General features: G+C 41.4%; 2 protein-coding genes across 2 annotated transcripts in view; one reads left to right on the forward strand and one right to left on the reverse strand.

Moving 5' to 3' along the window:
- disp3 (dispatched RND transporter family member 3) overlaps positions 1-6,975 on the forward strand; it is a 35,364-nt gene extending 28,389 nt beyond the window's left edge. The window contains exons 18-22 of the mRNA XM_041787826.1: positions 2,179-2,324; positions 2,415-2,574; positions 2,704-2,817; positions 5,262-5,434; positions 5,634-6,975. Of these exons, the coding sequence (XP_041643760.1) occupies positions 2,179-2,324; positions 2,415-2,574; positions 2,704-2,817; positions 5,262-5,434; positions 5,634-5,990 (950 nt within the window). The 3' untranslated portion in view covers positions 5,991-6,975. The remainder of the gene's footprint in view (positions 1-2,178; positions 2,325-2,414; positions 2,575-2,703; positions 2,818-5,261; positions 5,435-5,633) is intronic.
- A 3,389-nt stretch (positions 6,976-10,364) lies between these two features.
- bmp1a (bone morphogenetic protein 1a) overlaps positions 10,365-22,030 on the reverse strand; it is a 43,082-nt gene continuing 31,416 nt past the window's right edge. The window contains exons 11-21 of the mRNA XM_041787160.1: positions 19,936-20,052; positions 19,392-19,537; positions 19,102-19,297; positions 18,737-18,862; positions 15,211-15,371; positions 14,850-15,030; positions 14,632-14,757; positions 14,355-14,482; positions 13,768-13,981; positions 13,151-13,401; positions 10,365-11,801 (exon numbers count right to left, since the gene is read on the reverse strand). Of these exons, the coding sequence (XP_041643094.1) occupies positions 11,667-11,801; positions 13,151-13,401; positions 13,768-13,981; positions 14,355-14,482; positions 14,632-14,757; positions 14,850-15,030; positions 15,211-15,371; positions 18,737-18,862; positions 19,102-19,297; positions 19,392-19,537; positions 19,936-20,052 (1,781 nt within the window). The 3' untranslated portion in view covers positions 10,365-11,666. The remainder of the gene's footprint in view (positions 11,802-13,150; positions 13,402-13,767; positions 13,982-14,354; positions 14,483-14,631; positions 14,758-14,849; positions 15,031-15,210; positions 15,372-18,736; positions 18,863-19,101; positions 19,298-19,391; positions 19,538-19,935; positions 20,053-22,030) is intronic.

Raw genomic sequence — 22,030 nt, forward strand, 5'->3', positions numbered from 1 at the left:
CATTTTCATCGAATTTCTTAAAAGTTATCTGCAAAGCAAACTCCTTCCCTCAGGCCCATAAGTCGGGGAGGTCAAAGGCATTGCATCAGACAAAGCAGCAAAACTATTTTTTATCTTACATTTTGGAGTTTTTATGCATTTTTCTATTCATAACTTCAGAGCTTGAAAAAAACTTGCAAACTGACAGCATAAATTAGGACTATTGATGCGCTGCTCATCGCTGTTCGTATTTCTTAAATTAAGAAGTGAAATGTGTTTTTAAATTTTTTATTATATTTTTGGGCTGTTTATGCCTTCATTTATAGAGGAGGATAGAGAGCTAGAAACAAGGATGAGAGAATGGGGATCGACATGTAGGAAAGGAGCCACAGGCTGGGCTTGAACTGGGGCCTCCCACGTACATGGGCAAAGGTGGAAAAATACACGATTATTGTACTCAGTTAAAAGTAAAGTTACTCTTTTTAAAACTTTTCAAACTTAAGTAAAAGTGAAATTACTGGTCTATAAATCTGCTGAAGTGAAAGTAAAAAGTATCTTATTTAAAGATTACTTTAAGTACTGACTACTGAGTGGCTACTGAGGAGTTGTATAGTAAAATAAGATCTTTCCTTACTGGCAAAAACAACAAGATAATAGATCTCCTGATGTCACACCTTTATGATAAAGTAAAACACAGAAAAATCAACAATGTTAATTGAACCCATGTGAAGGGAAATTTAATACTTTAGAAGTGTCTATGTTGGTCCACCCTCATATAGTTAAACTACACTTTTAAAGTATTACGTATTTTACAGTATGACAGAGCTGGTCTTGAAAATCTGTGGCAAGGACAAAGCAGAGATTCAACCTCATTGCAAGGCAATGCATACTTATGCACTATAGCTCCTTAAGAGCACCTAAAGTCACAGCCAGGAACTGTAACTCAGTGGATGACTTTAGTCTTGGTGCAAATGTGTATAACAACAAAAATAAAAGCATTTTACCATAAACATGACCAAAAGAACCCCAAAATGGATCACCACTCAACAGGCAACATGTGAACACAACTAAACACATCTTGAAGACATCTAAACACTCTGCACAAGGGCATGATGGGGAACTATGCCCACACATCCAAAATTGCGTTGGGTGGAGTTCCACCATCCAAGCTAAAAACACACTTTGGTTAAGTTAAAATCCTGCCCCTGAGATATCAACACTCCAGTTTTTGCTATCTACAACAGCTTTTTTGGGGTGTAATGTTAAGGATGTAAAAAGTACAAGAGTATAGTACTCAAGTTGAGGTAAGGTTACCCTGATTTAAATGTAATTGAGTAGAAGTAAAAGTACTGATTTCAAGATGTACTCAAAAAAGTACAAGTACCCAGAAAACCACTCAATTACAGTAATCTGATTAAATGTAATAAGTTACTTTCCACACATGTAAATGGAGCACAATTTTACTGCTAGGCCAGCTGCGCCCTTAAAGGATGCTTTTGAGAAAACAAGGGAGAAAAGCTGTTAAAAGTGGTGCTGCCAGCCTGCTCCACAGGCGTGAGCAAGGGAGAGGGAGCATGGTGCACAGTCGTGCACAGGTGGAGAAAAAGGAGGAAATACTTAGTTTGATCATCCCTTCTGCAACCCAGTTTACCAATGAAGAGAGTGAAAATCACTGCAGACTGTAGCCGTGTGTTAACAGCCTGATGCTCTCCACAAAGCTTAGTGTGTTCAGTGCACAGTGATGGCTGCGTGTCTGTTCCTCATCTTCACAGCTTGCTTTATGAAAAATGATAAATAGTTTATGTCTCTAATACATGCTTCTGTGTTGTACTCATCGCGATCTCATCAGAACACAGTTCTGTCATTAATATGACTCAGAGTTGAAGTTTAAACTCTAATGTAACAGCCAACTTATTAGAAATGCCGTTTAAAATCCTGCTCATGAATACAATAGTTAATGGGACAGGCTGGGATGGGCTTAGTGAGGAACTCAGGCTCAGGTAGGGCCAGGATGGAATTTTTGAACCTTTTTGGACCTGATCTAAGCTCTTACATACTGGTAAATAGCCCAGCAACTGGGAAAAATGTACAATATAACAGTCTGAACAAAAATACATGGTAACTCAAATAATTCTTAAACAATCATCTAGAAGATGAAATTGTGAAGTAAAGGTAACTGTATATATTTTTCCTCTTTAGGTAATAAACTGTCATCCATTTTGCCTCTGCTCCACCCTGAGTGTCACTCTCTCCCAGAGCCCAACCTGCTCCCAGGGCAGCTCTCACACGGCGCCGTGGGGATGCATGGAGGAAAGGTCCGTTGGCTCTCCATGGCCTTTGAGTCTGTAAGTCCCTTCTTCTTCCAGCTTCCCATCTCTGGGTGTCACAGAGCCGTACATATTACTTCCCTTTTGCTCTACTTCTCTCCTCCAAAGACTACATACAAGGGGAAATCCTCCTTTCAGACCTACTCTGACTTCCTCCAGTGGGAGAACTTCATTCAGGAGCAGCTTGCTTCCCTCCCCCAGTCCTCCGCTCTGCAGCGAGGTTTTCAGACCTGTGAGCACTGGAAGCAGATCTTTATGGAAATCATAGGCAAGTTAAGAAACAGCACTGCAGGACAAGAGAATTTTTTTATTCTGAGGATGGATTAATCCACAAGAGAAAGTGGGAGAAGCACGGTGTAAAAATGTGCTGACATGCTGCTCTCTGCTCTGTTTGTAGGTGTGGAGAGTGCCCTCTGGAGTCTGCTGCTGTCTCTGGCCATCTGTGTGGCAGCTGTGTCTGTGTTTACTGCTCATCCTCTGCTGCTGCTGCCTGTGCTCATCACCATACTAGGTAAGATGTGAAGTTCTTCGTTCAGGGTTACAAATGACTTTTTTGCACTCAGAAATGGGTTGTAGAATCGGTAATACTTATGTACCTGTTTTCACACATGCACTAAACTCCTGAAAATGTCCTAAAATATTTGAGGGGTAATCTGTATGTGTAAACAAAAAAAGCTGTGAATTTCACTGTGATATTACCCAGAATTTATCATGCCAGCTCCCCAGTGAAGTTTCCACCTGGCCAGGGTGAGCAGATGTAGGAACTCAGCGGGTAATATTCAGGAAAACACATCATGAGTGAGTAGGGGAGGATGCTGACATTTATAAAACAAAAACAATATGCAGCCAGTATTAACTTTATGTATGTGATGAAGCTGTTTCAGACTCTTTTCTGCTCCCCAGTATGCAGCTTTATTCACTTGTCAGTTGAAACTGTGAATAAGTCTTATTATTCATGAAGTGATATCAGAATGAGGGGGGTGCGTAAGGACTGGTTCCCTGTGCCACTGGGGATTTTATTCTTTGCTCACGAAGAGGTGAGAGGGGTCTGGCTGCAGGATCTAAGTCATAGGTTCCCAACCTGAGGTCCCAGACCCCCGGGGGGGGGGGGCTTCATCTTATGAAGATGTTTATATGAAGGTCTTTTGATAAGAAAAGCTTGCACAGGCCCTTTTTTTTAGAATTTTATCATTGAAATATTTAAAATCTTTGTTGATTTTTTTATGGCAGGTCGTGGAAGGACTCTGCTTTTCTTAGGTACATGTAGGGGGTCTCCAAAGAAAAATGGTTGGGAACTTCTGATTTAAGTGACCAGAGTCCTGCACAAGGTCTGGTACCTGATGGGTGGCCTGTGAAAATGTTCAGCTATGGGAAGATAATATAATTATATAAATCCATATGTACAGCACTGGTGAAATTAAACAGAGTTAGTTGGCGGGCAGTGTTATGTGGTAGCACCATCACTGAGCGCACTTCTATTTTTGGTGAACTTTCATTTTTCAAAACATAAACGAAAGTGTGAATGTAGCTCAGTCTGAAGCCCCTGAACATCTGTACATAACTCCAGAGATGCAGAAAGTTGTCTGGATTAAGAGATGCAGTCAGATCTCAGCACCACTTTATGTTTATCCTGTCAGTTTGTTAAAATGACAGGTACAGTAAACCTCCTTTAACTTTTTCAAAGTAATAGCCTGATTGCTTTGTTTCTTGGGTGAAACTACCCTCGTTTTCACACTGCTTTTATCCTGAAATGTTTCTGGAATAGTTATTCGATTGTGCAGTTGCTTTCAAAGTTGCTTTGGTTTGCACCGGTGCTAATAATACTAATAAATAATTAAATTCATAACAGTTTCTTCCAGTTTATGCCAGTTAAACACAGATTTTAATGTAAAATAGATAAAGCCAAAACCTGTATGACCGAAACCACCTCTGTACAGGTTAAAGTTGAGTATAATGGATGTGTATTGATCATTTTTTAAGCACACAGCTCATCAATCAATTGTTCATTGTAGCCTATACATTGTGTTTTAATATGGGTCGGGTTGTATGCTGTTATCTGGGCAGATATGGGTATTAAATGAGATAACCATGGGAGGCAACTAGAGTCTTGGTTCCGAGCTCTAAGGGTGCAGGCAATATCCAGTTTTATTTTGAAAGTTTTGTATGTACTTTGGTCCTGACAGTGGCGGGGTACTGTCCCATATCTATTTGTATATGTTTTTTTTGACCTAGTCTATTACATACAATTTGATGATATGGGCTGCCCCCTTTTTGCACTTCCCCACAGACTATATTCCTGCAAATAGCCAACATGTACTGAAACCTTTTCAGCACACAGATGATACTTTGCTGGGCCACCCAGGTGCATTTACAGCCACCCAAGTTTATTTGCTGACCAATTTTTCTTAAATCTGAATATAATTACCACATCTATGATTAGGTTTCCTCTGTAAATACTCTGTTTGATGATTGATGTCTCATATTTAATATTGAGCTTCTTGCACTTTCATGCAAACATATTTCTGCAGATGTTATCTTGTACTCCTGTGTTCTAGGATGAAATGACAATATGCTACCTTATCAGCAAAAAAAGACTTCACAGAAAGCTCACCAGCAATAATAGGGAATATCCAGTGAAACATTTCAAGGAGGCGAGTGATGTTGTATGAGCATCTTTATGGCACATTGCTGATGAAAACTGTCAAAAGAGTTGGGCCCACAAAAATAAACCTAAAAAATGGATGGGATGTAATGACCCCCTCTGCCACCCTTCCACCCAAGAACACTATCATTCTGTGGAAAAGGCTACACTAGTGCACAATGCTAAATGGCCCACATCAGAGAGTAGAACACACAAAATGAAAATCCTGTAACTCACAGACCATCTCTATTTCCAGCATCCTCTTAAAAACGCAGAGACTAAATCTGTCGTAATGAGTGTTTGCCTTTGTGTAGGGGTGATCTGTCTGGTGGTGGCCATCATGTACTGGCTGGGCTGGGAGATGGGAGCAGTGGAGGCGATTTCTCTCTCTATACTCGTGGGTTCTTCAGTGGATTACTGTCTGCACCTGGTGGAGGGATACCTGCTGGCTGGAGAGAGCATGCCCTCTACATCAGGTCAAACCTCGGTATGGGAGTAAGCTGTTTCACAGCAGTGATTATGAGTAATTAAAAAAACTTTCTCTGCATTTCTTTCAGCTTAGTCTCATGTTTAAACAAGCGAATGACTAAGATTTAGGATTAAATCAGGTGAGAAACACCCTGAAGGATCTAGGTTAAAGAGGAGCGGCTCTTCTTGCTTAATCATCAGTTTCTTTTGGTTTGCAGGATCTTGCAGCTGAGAGGCAGAGGCGCACCCTGGAGGCTGTCAACCATGTGGGCGTGGCCATAGTATCCAGCGCCGTCACCACAGTGATCTCCACAGTCCCTCTCTTCTTCTGCGTCATCGTGCCTTTTGCCAAATTCGGACAGATTGTGGCCATAAACACCGCCGTCTCCATTGTGTTCACCCTGACTGTGACAGTGGCCATGTTGGCCTGCATGGCTCCCGCTCGTTTCAGCAGACCCCGTGGCGCCGTGCTGAAGGCCAGCCTGGCGGTAATGGCAGCGGCAGCCTTGGGAGCGGCTTTGTGCTGGGTGGGAGGACAGCTGGGGGCATTAGCCTGGCAATCAGTCAGCACTTAAAAACAACTTAACTCCAGCTCTCACTGATGTGAGGCTGGGGAGACCCTCTGTATGCAAACATGATGACTATAAGCACTCAACTCTCCTTTATGATCAGGAGGATTATCAGATCAATGATTTGATCTTTACAGCACAAAGATGTCAGACTATTTCCATCTTTTTCACTCATAATGATCAGTGGATTGTAAGTACTAAAATATTATGTAAACCATTTGTGACTCACATTTGTGGGTTGGCCAACCACTTTCTCGGTTCATATGATTCAGCTTTCATTTTTTTCTGCTTCGATATCGCCTTCGGTCCAGAGGTGGAGATGATTGAGTAACCATTGGGAAACACTGGCTGAGTCACAGTTTTCATCAGTGTAACTTACTGAGCTGTGAAGAACCGCTGACTGTGCCGTGACCTGCTGTTGTGATTACCGTCAGGGCCGTGTGCTCTGACGTCCTTGAAGATTAGTGTTGCCACTTCCCTTGACTCACAGGCACCTTGTGAATGTGTTTTTGGTGTTTTCTCAGATGGATATTGAATGTTTTTTTCAGCCATATTTGTTAAAAAAGGTAATGATGTCCTGATGTGGCTGGGTTAAAGGTCGTACTCAGATTTATAAGCTACTCACTTTTCTTAATGTAACATGTGATGTAAATGTTTCAGTTTGCTGCTCTCACAAATACCATCCTCATTTCTGACACCATCTCATGTTTATATCTTCGATCTATTTTTATCATCAGCACCAGCTGAAAGAAACCTCTCATCATGTCCTCAGGTGTACTCCTTTCACATCCTCCACAACACTTGTAGGCACTCACTACAAGCTACGACGCTCTCACACGATTTAGAGCACCACTCACGCTTCCATCCATGTCGGCTCCTCTTTGCCCCAGAGTGAAGGTGAAGGCCATTTGTCAAGCCACATAACACAATAATGGTACGGGAGAGGGGCTCACTCTATTACATCAAGAGCAGTAAATTTCTGTTTTGTGAGCGTGTGTGTTCCTCGTGAAAGTCAAATAAAACAGGTGCAGAAAGCCTGGAGTCTTTTGTTTTTGTGACGGCTCAGTGCTGCTTTTTTCTGCATTGTTACATAACGACAAAGACCTGTCACCGCTCGCTTACAGTCACACAGTTAGCAACGAGCTACAGCAGACAGCGTCACATCTCCAGTTGGCTGTCGTTAATTATTCATATAAGACGACTGATATTACATTGAACTGCGGAGCATCAATGATTCATTGAACAAAAGGGAAGGTGTTCTGCATGTAGAAGCTTTCCTACTCATTGTGCTGGAAACCAAAGCAGAGGGATGTCAACAATTTGTGTAAAAGCAGAAAACCCTTGGCAGACTTGTTTAGGAGAGTCCTCTGATTTATTCAACTCAAGCAGCAGCACCCAATTTATAATGTCACAGTAGAAAAGAAACCACAGTATACTGCCAGTACAACTTCACCGTCAGCAGATGATCTTTAGTAGAATATGAATATAACAGGGTTATTTTTACAAGTTCAGATGCCTTAACAAGAGCACTTCTTGTATGAAGATATTATTTTCCATTCAGATACCAAGTACAGTGCCTATAAAAAAAAAGTATTTACCTGCTAGGAAATAAAACCTCTGTAATGTCAAAGTGAAAACAGATTTCTACAAAGTAATGTCAATTAGGTAAAAATATGTAAGGTTAAAATGATTGATTGCAAAAATAATAACCCCTTTAAAGTGACTGACCTAATTCAACAGAGGTCCAGCCAATTGGTGCTAGTAGTCTATCAGTTAGTGAAAGGGGGATCACCTGAGTGCGAGTGAATGTGTCTCAAGTGACTGTAGTATAAGACACCCATGTCTGTAAGGTTGAGTCACTGGTTAATCAGTATTCCTGACTACCATTACACCATGAGGACAAAAGAACATCCAAGCAACTCAGAGAAAAGGTTCAATTAAATCCATTATTAAGAAATGGAAGAAATATGGCACAAGTAAATCTGCCTATATCAGGCTGTCCTCACAACCTGGGTGACTGTGCAAGAAGGACACTAGTGAGAGAGGCCACCAAGACACCTATGACTACTCTGAAGGAGTTACAAGCTTCAGCAGCAGAGATGGGAGAGATTCTCCATATGACAACTGTTGACCAGGTTCTTCACCAGTCAAAGCTTTATGGGAGAGTGGCTAAGAGAAAACTGCTGTTTAAGAAAACTCAAATCTTGACTAGATTTCACCAAAAGGCACGTGGGAGACTCCATGGTCAAGTGGAAGAAAGTTCTTTGGTCTGATGAGCCTGAAGTGGTGCTTTCTGGCCATCAGACAAGATGTTATGCTTGGTGGCCACAAAAAAGTAGGTTTGTAAAGTAGGCTTGTAAAGGTAGGGTGTAAAATAAATTGTGCAGAACATATCAAAATCCAGGAAGACAATCTCTTTGAGTCTGCAAGAGAACTACAGCTTGGGAGAATTATTTTCCAGCTAGACAATGACCTAAAGCATACACTTGCATATTTTTTATTTAATTGATATTACTTTGTAGAAATCTGTTTTCACTTTGCATGAAGAGGATTTTTGTCTGTCAAAAAAAGCAAAATTATACTGGTCATGATTGATTTGTAAAATCGCTAAAAGGGGGATGACTACTTTTTATAGGCAATTTACCACAGGTGGACTCCAGTCAAGGTGTAGAAACATCTCAGCAAAGATCCAGAGAAATGGGAGGAACCTGAGCTGAATTTCAAGCGTTTTTGCTTTATTTTTAAGAAATTTGCAAAAATTTCTTAAATTCTGTTTTCACTTTGTCAAGATGGGGTACTGACTATAGATTAATGAAAATAAAAATAAATTTTCTGTCGGATCAGGCCACAATATAACAAAATTAGGGAAAAAAGTGAAGGGGGTCTGAGTACTTTCTGAATGCACTGTAGAAAATTATTCAGCCTTTATGCTGATTGTCTTGTATGCTTGTTCACCTCATAAAGATGTAACAGTTTAAATTGTATTTTTTTTTTTTTACAATGTAGAAAAACTCCTAATAGGAGCTTTAAAGACTATTAAAGGAACATCAGATTTATGTTGGGGCTTTTAAGCCTTTATTTGGCGTGTACAGGGCAGTGGATAGAGTAGGACATTGGGGGAGAGTGGGAATGATTTGCAGGAGAGGAGCCACAGGTCAGTTGAACCCTGGCCACCTGCTTGGGGTATTAAAACCTCTTTACATCAGGTACGATCAACCACCATTGGTACCCTAGAATGTAAGATTAAAGATGAATGATCCCCATGACTGCTTGTGTAACTGAAGAGAGAAAAATGTTGTTCTCTACTCGGAAATCAAAACAGATTTAGAGAGAAAGCACGCTTCAAGAATCTGTGTATTATTTATCAATGTGAAATATATATTTCACCCAGAGAAACATGGTCTTATTATATCTGAGTTTATTTTCTGTTCTGTTTGTTCGGTTAGGAAGGGAGAAGACTATTTCAGCTATGCCTGATGGGTAATTCTTTGTGCTGCAACACTGCTCTGCACTTTGTTTTTGTAGTCAAAGAGCAACAACAGAAATGTAATGGAATAATTATTAAGGTTGAGCGAGGTTGCACGTTAGGCAATGAATATTTAGCAGAGTGGAAAAGAAATACTGTGGCCTGAAATGACAAGCTCAAACTATAAATAGAGAATCAAAGATAACACCAGTGAGGGGTATTTATAGTTGTTTGTTATGTTTGCTGGGTTTCAAAATAATCCTCCAAAACTTATTTCGAACACAAACCCGAGTGTCGTTTATGTCCTCAGCTGTGTGTTACCCCTCCTCTTCACATGTCCTGGACTGCACCCGACAGCAGCTCAGCGAGGGCAGAGCAGGACAAGCTTTAAGTGAAATGCAACCAGGGTCGTCACTGCATCAGATTTTTACATCACGAATACAAGTCTGGTAAAAAAAAAATCAAACAATATTCAGTGTTTGGACACCATGGCAGCAAAGGGAGACGTCTGAGAAACTCAATATTGTGCAATGTATTGTTTTCAATGACGAAAAAAATGCAGGCAAGCTTCTGCTTGCTGTCAAAATTGCGCAAATACGTTGCCAAAGTATTTGTGCAAAGTTGACACATCCCTTTGTCTTTCACTTGCAGCAGTGTTTGGCTATAAAGATGACAGAAGATTTGTAGCTTATGAAGGTTCTGGGACTTTTTGATACAATCAATCATTAAAATAATATACCCTCTTTTTAAAACACAAGGGTTTGAAAAGTCTTGACAACCTTAAATGCCAAGTTAGAGGTTTCTATCAAGTGAACAAAAGGTCAGACATCAAGCAGACGTGTCAGTCTGCTTCCCTGTAACACAACATTATGGTCATCCTGCTGAGTGAAAAATGAAGGGAGAGAAGGAACGAGTGAGCAACATGTTATATTCAAACAGACCAATGGCTACACATTAGAAGGCAATTATAGGGCAAATTTCAACAGTACCTTTCCACCTTTACATCATTATTGAGTTCTTTTAACAATAAATAGCCAGGCTCATTTGGTTCTTGAGAAATACTTCATTGTACCAAGAAAAAGGCATTTTCTCTGGAGAGAAATTATTTTACATCAGAACTGTAAATCAACACTGAAACATAAGTCATATCTTTATTACCCCATGTTGCAGGGCACACACAATGTTCAAGTATGCCTGAGGAACTAAATGGAGCAATTAAAAAAACAATGAAGAATAAGAGAGATAAAATGCATTTAAAAATAAGTGAACTGGCATTGCATTTCACAAAAACTCATAAGCTCATGATTTTGGAACAATTCACTGTAAAGTGCTAACTGGTTTGAGCTGAGAAAAGCACATGTTCCCTTTGACAGATCATACACATTACTTTATACATGGAGGTACAGTAAAAGCCAGTCATCAGGCGAGCAATTACCAACCAGAAGACATGGACCACATTTCATTTATTAGTCCTTTAATAAGATAACTGCTTCCTTAATTTCCTTGTTAATGGTAACAACGAGAAACCTGCCACTTGTTGCCAGGACAATGCCAATTACAAATGCTGGTGTTGTCACTGCACAGTTTTCCTCCTCTCCTTGTAATTACATGCAATCGACTGACATACAGTATCAGAATCTCAAGTCAAGTCCTTCTTATCCTCTTACAGATAGGAATCCTTGAACCAAAGGGATGAGAGTGAGGAGAGGAGAGCAATCATTGAGGAGTGCAGGAGACCTTCCCATACTCCTCCTCCTCTTCCTCTCCTCCCCCCTGGATGTGGTGGGCTGGCCCGACAAAAGCAGGGATCTGTCCAGCTGATGCCTGCCTTCCTACAGGTCCTGAGAATCCACTGTTTTCCTTTGTGCCTCTCAATAGGAGGCATGTTAAAAAATAAAGAAACAAACAAAAAAAAAGATCTGGAGGGGACTGGGTCAATTAATTTTCCCGCCTAAAGCGGCCGTTCCTCCTACCACCCGGACCCTAACCATAAAAAGGTAAAAACAAGGTGTACTGCAGAATGGCTTTACTCCTCACAGTCTGCGGGGGGAGCTAGAGCCCCTGGGAGCTGAGGTGCGGTTGGTGGTCTTGCGGCTGTTCTGTCGTGTCTGATTCATCTTGGTGGCCGAAGGTTTCCGAGCGTCAGGCTGGCGCCTTCCTTGGGGGCCCCTCCGTTTGCCCCTTTGCCCCGCGCGGCCCCTTCCGGCCCCCGCTGGTCACTTGCGTGAGTGCAGTGTGTCCTGGAATTTGGTGCTGGTGTAGCGAACGTGAAATCCTTTCTTGTTGATTGTATCGTCGGAGCGGAACTTGATCACAATGGAGTCACCGGCCGAGTAGATCTCCTCTGGAGGCTGAGGAGACACAAAACAACATATTCATTTGAGCTGCTGCTCTCTGCTTCTTTGACTGCGCTTCAATTCAACTAAAGACTTGTCACATGCTCAATGTGAAGTCAGATCAGCAACCATGACGAATGGCCCCTGGCTGCAGAGGATTGCTCGTTCTGTGAAGGACAGGGGCCACATAAGGGACCGAGACTGAGATGGGCCTTTGCAAGCTTTATTCTGATGAAGGCTTTAGCTTCTATTGAAGTGAGGATAAAATACAGTCTGATGATTAGGTCCAGGTGCACATCAGCTCAGAGCTCACTTCCTCTATGAAATACATCATATAGAGTGCATGCTTCATATACTTCCACTGTTATGAGTTAAAGAGCCGTCAGACTGTTCCCAGTTAAACAAAAAGAGAATTAGCTGCTTTGAGTGAGCACAGAAAATATGCAACCCTGGACCAGGCTGTTAGAACAGTGTTATCACATGAATATTAATTCAGAACATTATACTGGAAAATAATTAGCTGGTTGAGGTGCACAGGCAGCTGCTCTGTGGCTATCACACGGCACAGCGGCGTCAGAGCCTGTGCAACCAAGTGTAAAACACCAGACTGCTGTCATTCATTATGAATTATGTATATACAATAGCTGGTAGGGCTTGGTCTATTAGGAAAGGGTAAAAACACACTTAAAAGTGGACTGTAGAGCCAACAATGTGTAGTGTGTTGTTGAGCAGAGAAAAGCCCCTGAGCTAAAGAAAGCCTCTCCTTACTATAATGAGTTTTCTACTACTTTGGACTGAATTGTGTCAGTTTGTTTCAACCTGTTTTATAAAAAGAAACTTGATTGAGAAGCAGCTCCCCGGGGGGTTCTGAGGGTGTTATGTCCCCTCCAGCAAATGATTCGTGTGAACGGGCGTGAGTGAAAGGCCTGAGCTTATTATTGAAGTGTGTAAATGAGATCAAGCTGTTCTCTGACCTGAGGAAACTTGTGTTTCTATTCCCTGCTGGCCTCATTGTTCCAGACTCGGGCTGCAGCCTCAGCATAGGCTGATTAATTCGCCGTTACAGCCCAATGCCAGAGGCTCTGATAGGCTATCGGCACCCGGGGAGCGAAGCGAGTGTGTCGACCTACAAGCGCCTCCATAGCTACACTCCCAAACCCCGAGGAGAACCCGAACTTTAACAAAGCGATTAAAGGCGGACTGGAATCAAAGCCCTGGGGTAGTTCACAAACCGCTGCCAAAGGTTAGTCAATAGAAGCTTTATTTCCCATGAAATTATCCGAAAACTCTCGCTGTTATACTCGAAATCACAAAAAAAGAGCTGCAACGGATCAGCTGTATTTGTCAGAGGGAAATGTTCTCACCCCTGAGCCACAGTAGCGTCCCAGCCGAGGGGACTTGGTGTCTGCTCCATCGAAAAGCTCCATGTAGTCATAGCCGCAGTCTGCCTCCTCCTCGATCTCAAAGGTCTGGAAGATGAGCTCCACGCCGTAGCCTTTCTCAGCAGAGATCACCCACTGACAGTCGGAGGCTCCGGGGTAGTTATTGTCCCCAAACTGGGCGTGGGAGAACAGGTCCTTGGTTTTGACTTCAGCCTTTAGGCGACCACCGCACTCTGTGAGCAGAGAAGTTAAGCTGAGTTGGACATTTTGTTGAAACTTTGAGTACAGCTGTGCTTGTTGGTCTCATTTGTGGTTTTACAGTCATACAGATACAAAGGATTCCAGATCATGCTCTGTTGTTAAATATGAGTCATAATCATTCTCAGACAGGGTGGTGAAATGTAATCAAAACGAAGCCCTGCATGTTTTCACTCCAGAACCCAAAGTAAAGTGTGATTTGTGAGGAATTAACCTGAAATTAAGTTGATGCCCCTAAAACATGAGGGTTAAGAGGTTTGACTGGAATCTGTCTTAGCTACTATTATGCGTTTTATTTAGCAGGAGACACTGAGTACTGTTATTACAGCATCTATTCTTACCTGCAGTGTGGGAAGCCTCAAAGCCTTTCTTCTGTACAGAGTTATCAGAGAAGAAGCGAATGAACAGCTTGTTTCCACTGGATGTGATGGGCGGGGGCTTCTTGGTGCCACAGAAACGGCCAAGACTTGGAGATTTTCCATCTCGCCCATCGTAAATCTCAATATGGTCGTATGCACACTCCAGGTGGGCCTCCATGTCGATCTCATTAAAGGCCTGCAGCAAGAGATGGAGAGTATGGAAGCTTGAAAAACTGTGCGACTGGGATTTGAACTTTTTTCTTCAATTTCTTAAAATATCTAAAAGGTTAAACTACATATTTGATTTGTTTTCTTTAGTTGGTTGCCACTTTTACAGGCAAAAGCTACATTTAAAAATAATCTAGATGTAAGTGACACAGTGGACACGACTACAGATAATAACAGAAGGGGGAGCCACACATCATCGTTACAGATGGCATAACAGCTCCTGACATCAGCACAGTAAACACAGATGTCCTCAGTGGATTTCTGTTACACAATAATCCAAACACAAATAAATACATGACCGACCAGAAAAGCTACAAAGAGAGGGAGGAAGTGACACGTACAATTTTGATGCGGTGGCCTGGAGTGGTGGTGAGAGCCCAGGTGCATGCCTTCTTACTGGGATATCTATCCGGCCAATTTGGACTGGTAATGACGCCACTCACGCTATTCACAGTGTGATCGCAGCCGGCTGAAAAAGAGACATCACTGAGTCAACACAGACCTCTAAATCATGCTAAATTCAGTTCATCTCCCTTAGAAGCTCAGATCGCTAAAAAATAAACCAAGAGTAGAAATAAATGTGTGATATCAAAGTGACACAAATTTGAGTTGAGATACCTTCTTTGCAGTCGTGCTTGTTCTCATGCAGCACAAAGCCGCTCCTGCACTGACAGCTGTAGCTGCCAAAGGTGTTGACACACTCATGCTGACAGCCTCCGTTCTCCTTAGAGCACTCATCTTTGTCTGCAGGAGCACAGAGGACATAACCTCAGCGACTTTTTCCTTGCAAACCTGACAAACAGCAGCTTGAGAGAGAAGAGTATAAGGAGACTCACCTGAGAAGAACTGTGCTTTAAAGCCCTTTTTGGACACTGTGTTGTCTGATTTGAACTCAATGCGCATGTTGTTGTACTGAGAGGTGATAGCTTCTGGTTTTTCTGCCCCGCAGAACTTCCCATGCAGTCTTGAGTCCGCCGAAAGCCCACTACGCACCTCCACGTAGTCATACTTACAAACCTGAACAGAGAAACAGAGCACGTGAAGAGGCTGCAAAAAAGTATTTGGTTTTAATTATAAATCACGTGGAGGAGAGGAAGGCTTGGTTTTCTATGAACAAGGACAGATGTGGTGCAATTTCAGAGAGATAACACAGAACAAACCCACCCCATGTCGATTCAAAATAACCCCAGTGCTCACGTCATTGCCCTCAGTCTCGAAGACGTCAAAGAGCAGAGTGATGCGGTACTGCGTGGGGGCGACCAGCTGCCAGATGCAGTTCTTGTTTGGGGGGTACTCTCTGGGCCATCCTGGGCTGGTGATGGACCCGTTCAGCTTGGTGATGAAGCCTCCACAGGCGGCTGGACAAATCACAACACGGGAAGAGACGAGTTAAAATAGTTGGCTTGATCGACAAGCAGGAAACATACTATCGGCATATGTCTCTACAGGATGTGCTCCAAATATATATATATATATATATATATATATTCACACTAGATATAGTGAGCCATACAGCTAAAAAAATCCATGTGATGAGTCCCACTGTGTCCCAAATAAACCCAGATTAGTGCCTGACCTGTGTGTGACTATTCAGGACAGCTTTGCAACAGTTATGCAACACACAGCATGTTAAAACAACTGGTGTTTCCTTATGTTACTATTTTTGGCTCAAATTTAAAAGAAGCTTGATTTTCTCAAACTGTTGCTGACATGATGTTGATACATGAACAGTAGAGTTCATGTGTAAATATTTAGAGAAAAAACACATTATAGAAATTTTTAGAAGTTAAACGCATATACATTTTATCCCTTACTCTGTATTTAAGCTGGGCACGATGGTGCTAAAATACTATCATCTTTTCATTGTGCAGTATATCAGTAAAGGTTGTTACATGCAACAGAGACATACAGTGTCCATGAAAAGTATTGAACCCCCTCGGATGTTTTATCCCTTACATGTTTTTATAAATAAATCATGATCAATATAATTTGGCTTTTTGCCAAAAAAAACTTTGATTTCTAAGTGAAAACAGATTACAAAGGAATGTCAGTAAACAGCAATTGTAGTGATTAAACTGGTGCTAGTAGTCTAACAATTACCCTGAGTGCAGTGAATATGACTCAAGTTATTGTAGTGTAAAGACACCTGTGTCTGGAAGTTCCAGTCACTGGTTCATCAGTATTCCTGGCTACCATTACACCATGAAGACAAGAGAACTCTCCAAGCAACTCAGAAAAAAGGTGATTGAAAAGTATAAGTTAGGGAATGGATACAAAAACATTTCCAAGGCACTGAACACCCCCCAGAGTTCAGTTTAATCCATCATCAAGAAATGTGTAAATCTGCCTAGATCAGTTCATCACAAACTGAGTGACCGTGCAAGAAGGAGATGAGTGAGAGAGGCCACCAGGGCACCTATGACTACTCTGAAGGAGTTAAAGGGTAAAATGAATGTGGCAAAATATAGGGATATCCTGGAGGACAATCCAGTCTGCAAGAGAACTACGGCTTGGGGGAAGATTTATTTCCAGTCAGAAAATGACCAGAAGCATTCAGCAAAAACTACACAGAAGTTGTTTACAGACAACAAGGTGAACGTCTGGGAGCGACTAAGTCAAAGCCCAGACCTCAATCCAAAAGAGAATTTGTGGCTAGACTTGAAAAGGGCTATTCACGCCCAACCCCTGTACAACCTCACACAGCTTGAGCAGTTTTGCAAAGAAGAATGGAGCAAAATAAGCTCTATGCACGCATCACTTCCGCATTTGACATTAGGCTGCTCTCAAACTTCCGGTCAGGAGATTGAAAGCAGAAGAAAACGGTGTATGATGGCAGATTTATTGCGGTTTCTCCACTGTTTGGAGGAATTAGCCAAGGGGACGGTCAATGACGAGTTAAATTTAGCTGAAGATGTATACTGCAGTACATAATGATGTCCAAAAGTGCTATTAACCTGTCTTTGAAACATCATTTTAGCACATTTGGATACCATTATGATAAAGAGTAAACACAAACAACAAGTGAAAAAAACAAACAAAAAACTGACAAATAAATGCAGTATAGGCCGGTTTATGTTTTGGATAAAAATGACAGTAGGTTCCGTGTTGGACGGAAGTTGTCAAGCGGGTTAATTTTCCACCTGAAATAAGTCACCCCCTGCCGTGCATAGAGCCTATTGCAGTTTCCAGATGTGCAATATGGAGCGAGACCTATCCACACAGACGCAGCACTGTGATTGCAGCTAAAGAGGTATCTACTAAACACTGACTTGAAGGGGTTGGATATTTTTGCAATCACTTATTTCTACAAATTTTTATTTAATTGACATTACTCTGATTTCATTTTGATATGTAAGAGTTTTTTTTGTAATTTATTACAAAAAGCGAAATTACACTGACCATGATTGATTTACAAAACAATGAAAGGCTAAAACATCAAAGGGGGTGAAGACTTTTTAAAGACACTTTTTATAGACACTGTTATTAAATGCCCTACTTTGATATCGATCCTACATAAAGGTAGTGGGTTAAATTATACTAAAAGGGTACATTTATTGCTCTTTACAGCACAGTATTTTTAAGGTTTTGATATTATACTCACTTACGACAGTAGAGCTCAGATTGTTATGAATTAATTATAAGTTGTTGAAAAGCTTTTCTACACATAAGTGTTGATGGATTCACCATTTTATTTAATATTTACCTTATTATTTATCATTTATCTAACAGGAAGTGCATATTCTCTTCCTGAGCTGTTTAGTATTCTTTTATTTTCACAGCTATTTCTTTGCAACACAAGCTGCTTAATAAGCTGCATCCTGAGAGCAGAGGTGGAAAGTGTATATGACTATTGCACTCAAATAAAAGTGCGGTTACTTTGGTTAAAATTTACTTAAGTAGACGTAAAACTACTGCTCTATAAATCTAATCAAGTATAAGAAAAATGTAATTCATTTGAAGTTTACTGACTTACTGAGTAGCTATTTTTGACCGCTGTGGGGATTGTACAGTAAAATGTGATCTTTCCCTAACGTGCAATCACACAAGAGAATATAAATCTTCAACCTGGTTGTTTAGGTGAAGGCACACCTTTATCACAAAGTAAAATACGACAGCTGTTTTTTGGATGTAATGTGAAACATTCTCTGGCTGTGTGCAGCTGACCATTTGTGTAAAGTAAGCTAAACTACTGGTTAGTTTCAGGTCACTGACAGACAGCTTGGGCCTCCTTGTTTTGGCTTTCAGTTTTTATCGTGGATACATTTTAAAAATGTAGTGAAGTAAAACACTTCCTCCAAAGTATACTAAAGTAAAAGTCAAATAAAGTACTTAAAAGAACAAATACACAAAAAGCTTCTAAAGTACAGTAATGTGAGTAAATGTAATGATTTATTTTCCACCCCTGCCTGGCAGACCAAACAAAACTGTAGTGATGGCTGATTTCCTCTAGAGGGGGCGGATGGTGGTTAAGTGGTCAACCAGATAGTCTACAGCCTGTGTACTAATAGTTAGGTCTTAAACAACAACATGTTATTTGAGCTAAAAATAACGTTTGCATTGTTTTGACCTAAATCTTTAAAAGACAGTGCTCAGCCAGCACATGTACCATGTTGACTTTACAGGACGACTGTGCTTATTGCATCTGGATGGGTACCAGTGTAAAGTGCTTTAGCATGAAAATTACATGGTAAGCAGAGCCGGTGACTTCTCTCCCTGTACTTACCCTCGCAGCTGCGCTTGTCGGCAGCCAGCTCATAGCCTGGGTCACAGGCGCACTTGTAGCTGCCCAGTGTGTTGACACAACGTTGCTCACAGCGACCGTTGTCTGGCTTGGAGCACTCATCCATCTCTGAAAACACAAAGATATGTTAGGACCCCGTTCGCCGGCCCCCTGGCTCGCCGGCTTACAAGAGAAACTCTTCAAAACATCGGCAGAGCCAGGGGAAGATGGTCACACAGAATCTGGCTGTGCAAGTAAAACAAAAACACGTGAAGCAGACGTAAACTGATGTAATATTTCAAAGATAAAGATAGACAGATGATGGCTGAACTACGTCAGATAAGACTTTACGACTTTTGACTTCTGACCTTTGAAGAAGTTGGCAGCAAAGCCGGCCTTGTTGACGGAGCCATCTGAAACAAATTTCATCCACAGCTGGTTGGAGCTGGTTTTGATGTCATCTGGCTTGTCGTAGCCACAGAAGCGGCCCAGCAGGGGGCTGTTTTCAGAGTTTCCATCCCGAACCTCCAGGTAGTCATAGGCACAACTGTCATGTCTTTCAATCTGGGCAAAGATAAAAGCGGAACATCAACAAAAAATGTCCAAACGAATTCACACAGTGAAACGTTATTTTCAAAGATATATTACTAGTGTTTACCTCAAAAGACTGGAAGGTAAGGCCTACATGGTAGCCTTGAGCTACAGTGATCTTCCACACGCACACTTTGTTGGGCCTGTAGTCATCAGGATAGTTGGGGGATTGGATCTGGCCGTTGTCTTTCTTCACCTCCCCTCCACAGATGGCTGCATGTGACAGTAAAAACAATAAAACAACAGTGAGTTCCCTTGATAGCAATATCTTCAACACATGTCCCGGGAAAAACGTGTGCTCGCTGTTCTGATTAACGCAGTGTAGATTAGCGGAAATACCTCCACCACCAGCTCACACACATGCAAAAATACACACCAACACTTTTCACAGTCTGGAAACAATGGAGCTGAATGTGAAGGCCAGCCAAAGTCTGATTAATGCAGCGTAAAGAGCCTGACACATCAGCAGCAGGGGAGCCAAAAAACTGTGGATATTGCTGCAGCTCCTGGGCACATTGTTGGATGTGTGAGCGACCATGCGTTCAGTCAGCTGAGCTACATACTGGAGCGGGGTTCAGGGAGGTCGGGGGAATGGGGGAACGGGTGCTTACCCTCATAAACGGCGGAGAAACCTTTTCCCACCCAGTTGCTGCTGCTGCGGAACTCAATCCACAGCCGGCTGTCGGTGGAGATGATTGGTTCGGGCAGCTTATCACCACAGAAACGACCTGGGTCACAGGTGAGGACACACACATAAAGAAAGATTTTATCATTGTGACAAGTGTGATAGCTCTTAAGTTCCTCTACACAGCCCTTTAAATCACAGAGACTTAATTCACTGGGAGACGGTATGTGCATATGAACTAAAGTAAAACTACATGGACCATAAACATCTTCCTTTAAGCACTTAATGTTGTTTGACTTTTATAATGTACTGTATGTCCTCTGTATGACTTACCAAAGCTAGCAGAAGTGTCATTTTCTACATCTGTCTGCCCTTTAACTTTGCCTTTACCTGCAGTTTCTGTAAATGATATATTCTCTATACATTTAACACTGTAAAACCTTTGTTTTACTGGCACTACTGCTGGATCATCTAGAAACAAGCTATTAGTTAAATATTAATTGTTTATCAGTGTTATTTATTGAGCACCTCTTCTCTAGACCAGTGGTTCTGAACTGGTGGGTCAGGACCCAAACGTGAGATAAAAACAAAAATATGCCAGAAAAATACAAAAGCTGGGTTTTTTCAAGATAATTAGGATTTCCATCAAGAAATGACCAAAATTCCATGATGTCTTAGGAAAAAGGAGTTAAATCAAATGCATGCACAAAGGTCCTTATATAATGGTGTACCTTGTTAACGTATTTGTGTCCTGTCTCTGTGTTAAAACATGTTTGGTTCTATTTAGGGTCCAATCTGCAAAATTTTTCATGAAATAAATTTGAGTGGTTTAACAATTTTGAAACTCTGGGTCGCGAATTTTCATTTTGAGGTGGTGGCGGATCCTGATGCACAACCAGTTGAGAACCACTGCTTTAGACCACTGATTCTTAACTGGTGGGTCAGGACCCAATGGTGGGTCGCAAAGCCATTTTCAGTGGGTCGTGAAAGTGTGCTTGGAAAAAACATGAGCCGGAAAAACTTGTGATGTGCTTTTATTTTGAAGAATATGTCTCAGCCCTTTCATCTTTTGTTCCATTTCTAATCTATACTGCACCATTTTCCTAATCAAAGCATTGAGACATGATTGCAAAACATAGGAACTTAAACTTTGGGTCACCATTTGCCTTTGAGGATATGATGGTGGGTCCTAACGCTAGACAAGTTGAGAACCACTGCTCTAGTCAATATTACCTATATAACATACTACATTACATACTCCAGTTCCCAAAAAGTTAGAATGCGGTTTAAACTGTGAATAAATAACGAAAATAGTGGCACATCCTTTTGAACTTATATCTAGCTTAATGCAGGACAGATATTTGATGTTCAAACTGATTCAACTGAATTTGGTGCCTGCAACACTCCCAAAAAAGATGGGCCAGGAGCAGGAAAAGAATGGGAAAATTGTGGAAGGCTCAAAAACAACCGAAAAAGACATTCCAGATGTCAGCTATGCCCATGGCATTGGCAACTTACACATCTGAAAGCACTGAAAGGTACATACAGGTTTTGGAGCAGCATACGCTTCCATCCAGGCAACAGCTTTTTCAAGGACGCCTCTACTCTTTTCAGCAAGACAACACCAAGGTGATTATAATAACCATCTCTATGCAGATGACATGATTTTGTACTGCCTTGCTGATTCTGTACAGCTTGCTGTTGAGAAGCTAAATAAATCATTTAATATCCTTCCAAATGCACTTGTAAGCCTTACGCTTGGTCTTAATTGTAGCAAAACAAAATTCATGCTTTTTTTCCTAGGCTGAAGATGTTCCCCCTTAACTGTCTTCATTAATCCACGCTTGGTGGATAAATATTGAAAGCGTAACAGTGTATGAATACCTGGGGATTTGGCTTAATGAAACATTTTGGGACCCCCTTGAAAACAAGATGATTCATCTCAAGGGGCAATCCCTTCAATAAGTAAATAAATTTACATTTAAATACAATATTGATTAGCTGGTCAGAAAGCTTTGTCAGAAACTTGGTCTCTCGTACAGAAACAGGTTTAATGTCCCTTTTCACTGTAGAAAAAGTGT

The sequence above is a fragment of the Cheilinus undulatus genome, linkage group 5 (assembly GCF_018320785.1).
Source record: "Cheilinus undulatus linkage group 5, ASM1832078v1, whole genome shotgun sequence".
Taxonomy (NCBI): Eukaryota; Metazoa; Chordata; class Actinopteri; order Labriformes; family Labridae; genus Cheilinus; species Cheilinus undulatus.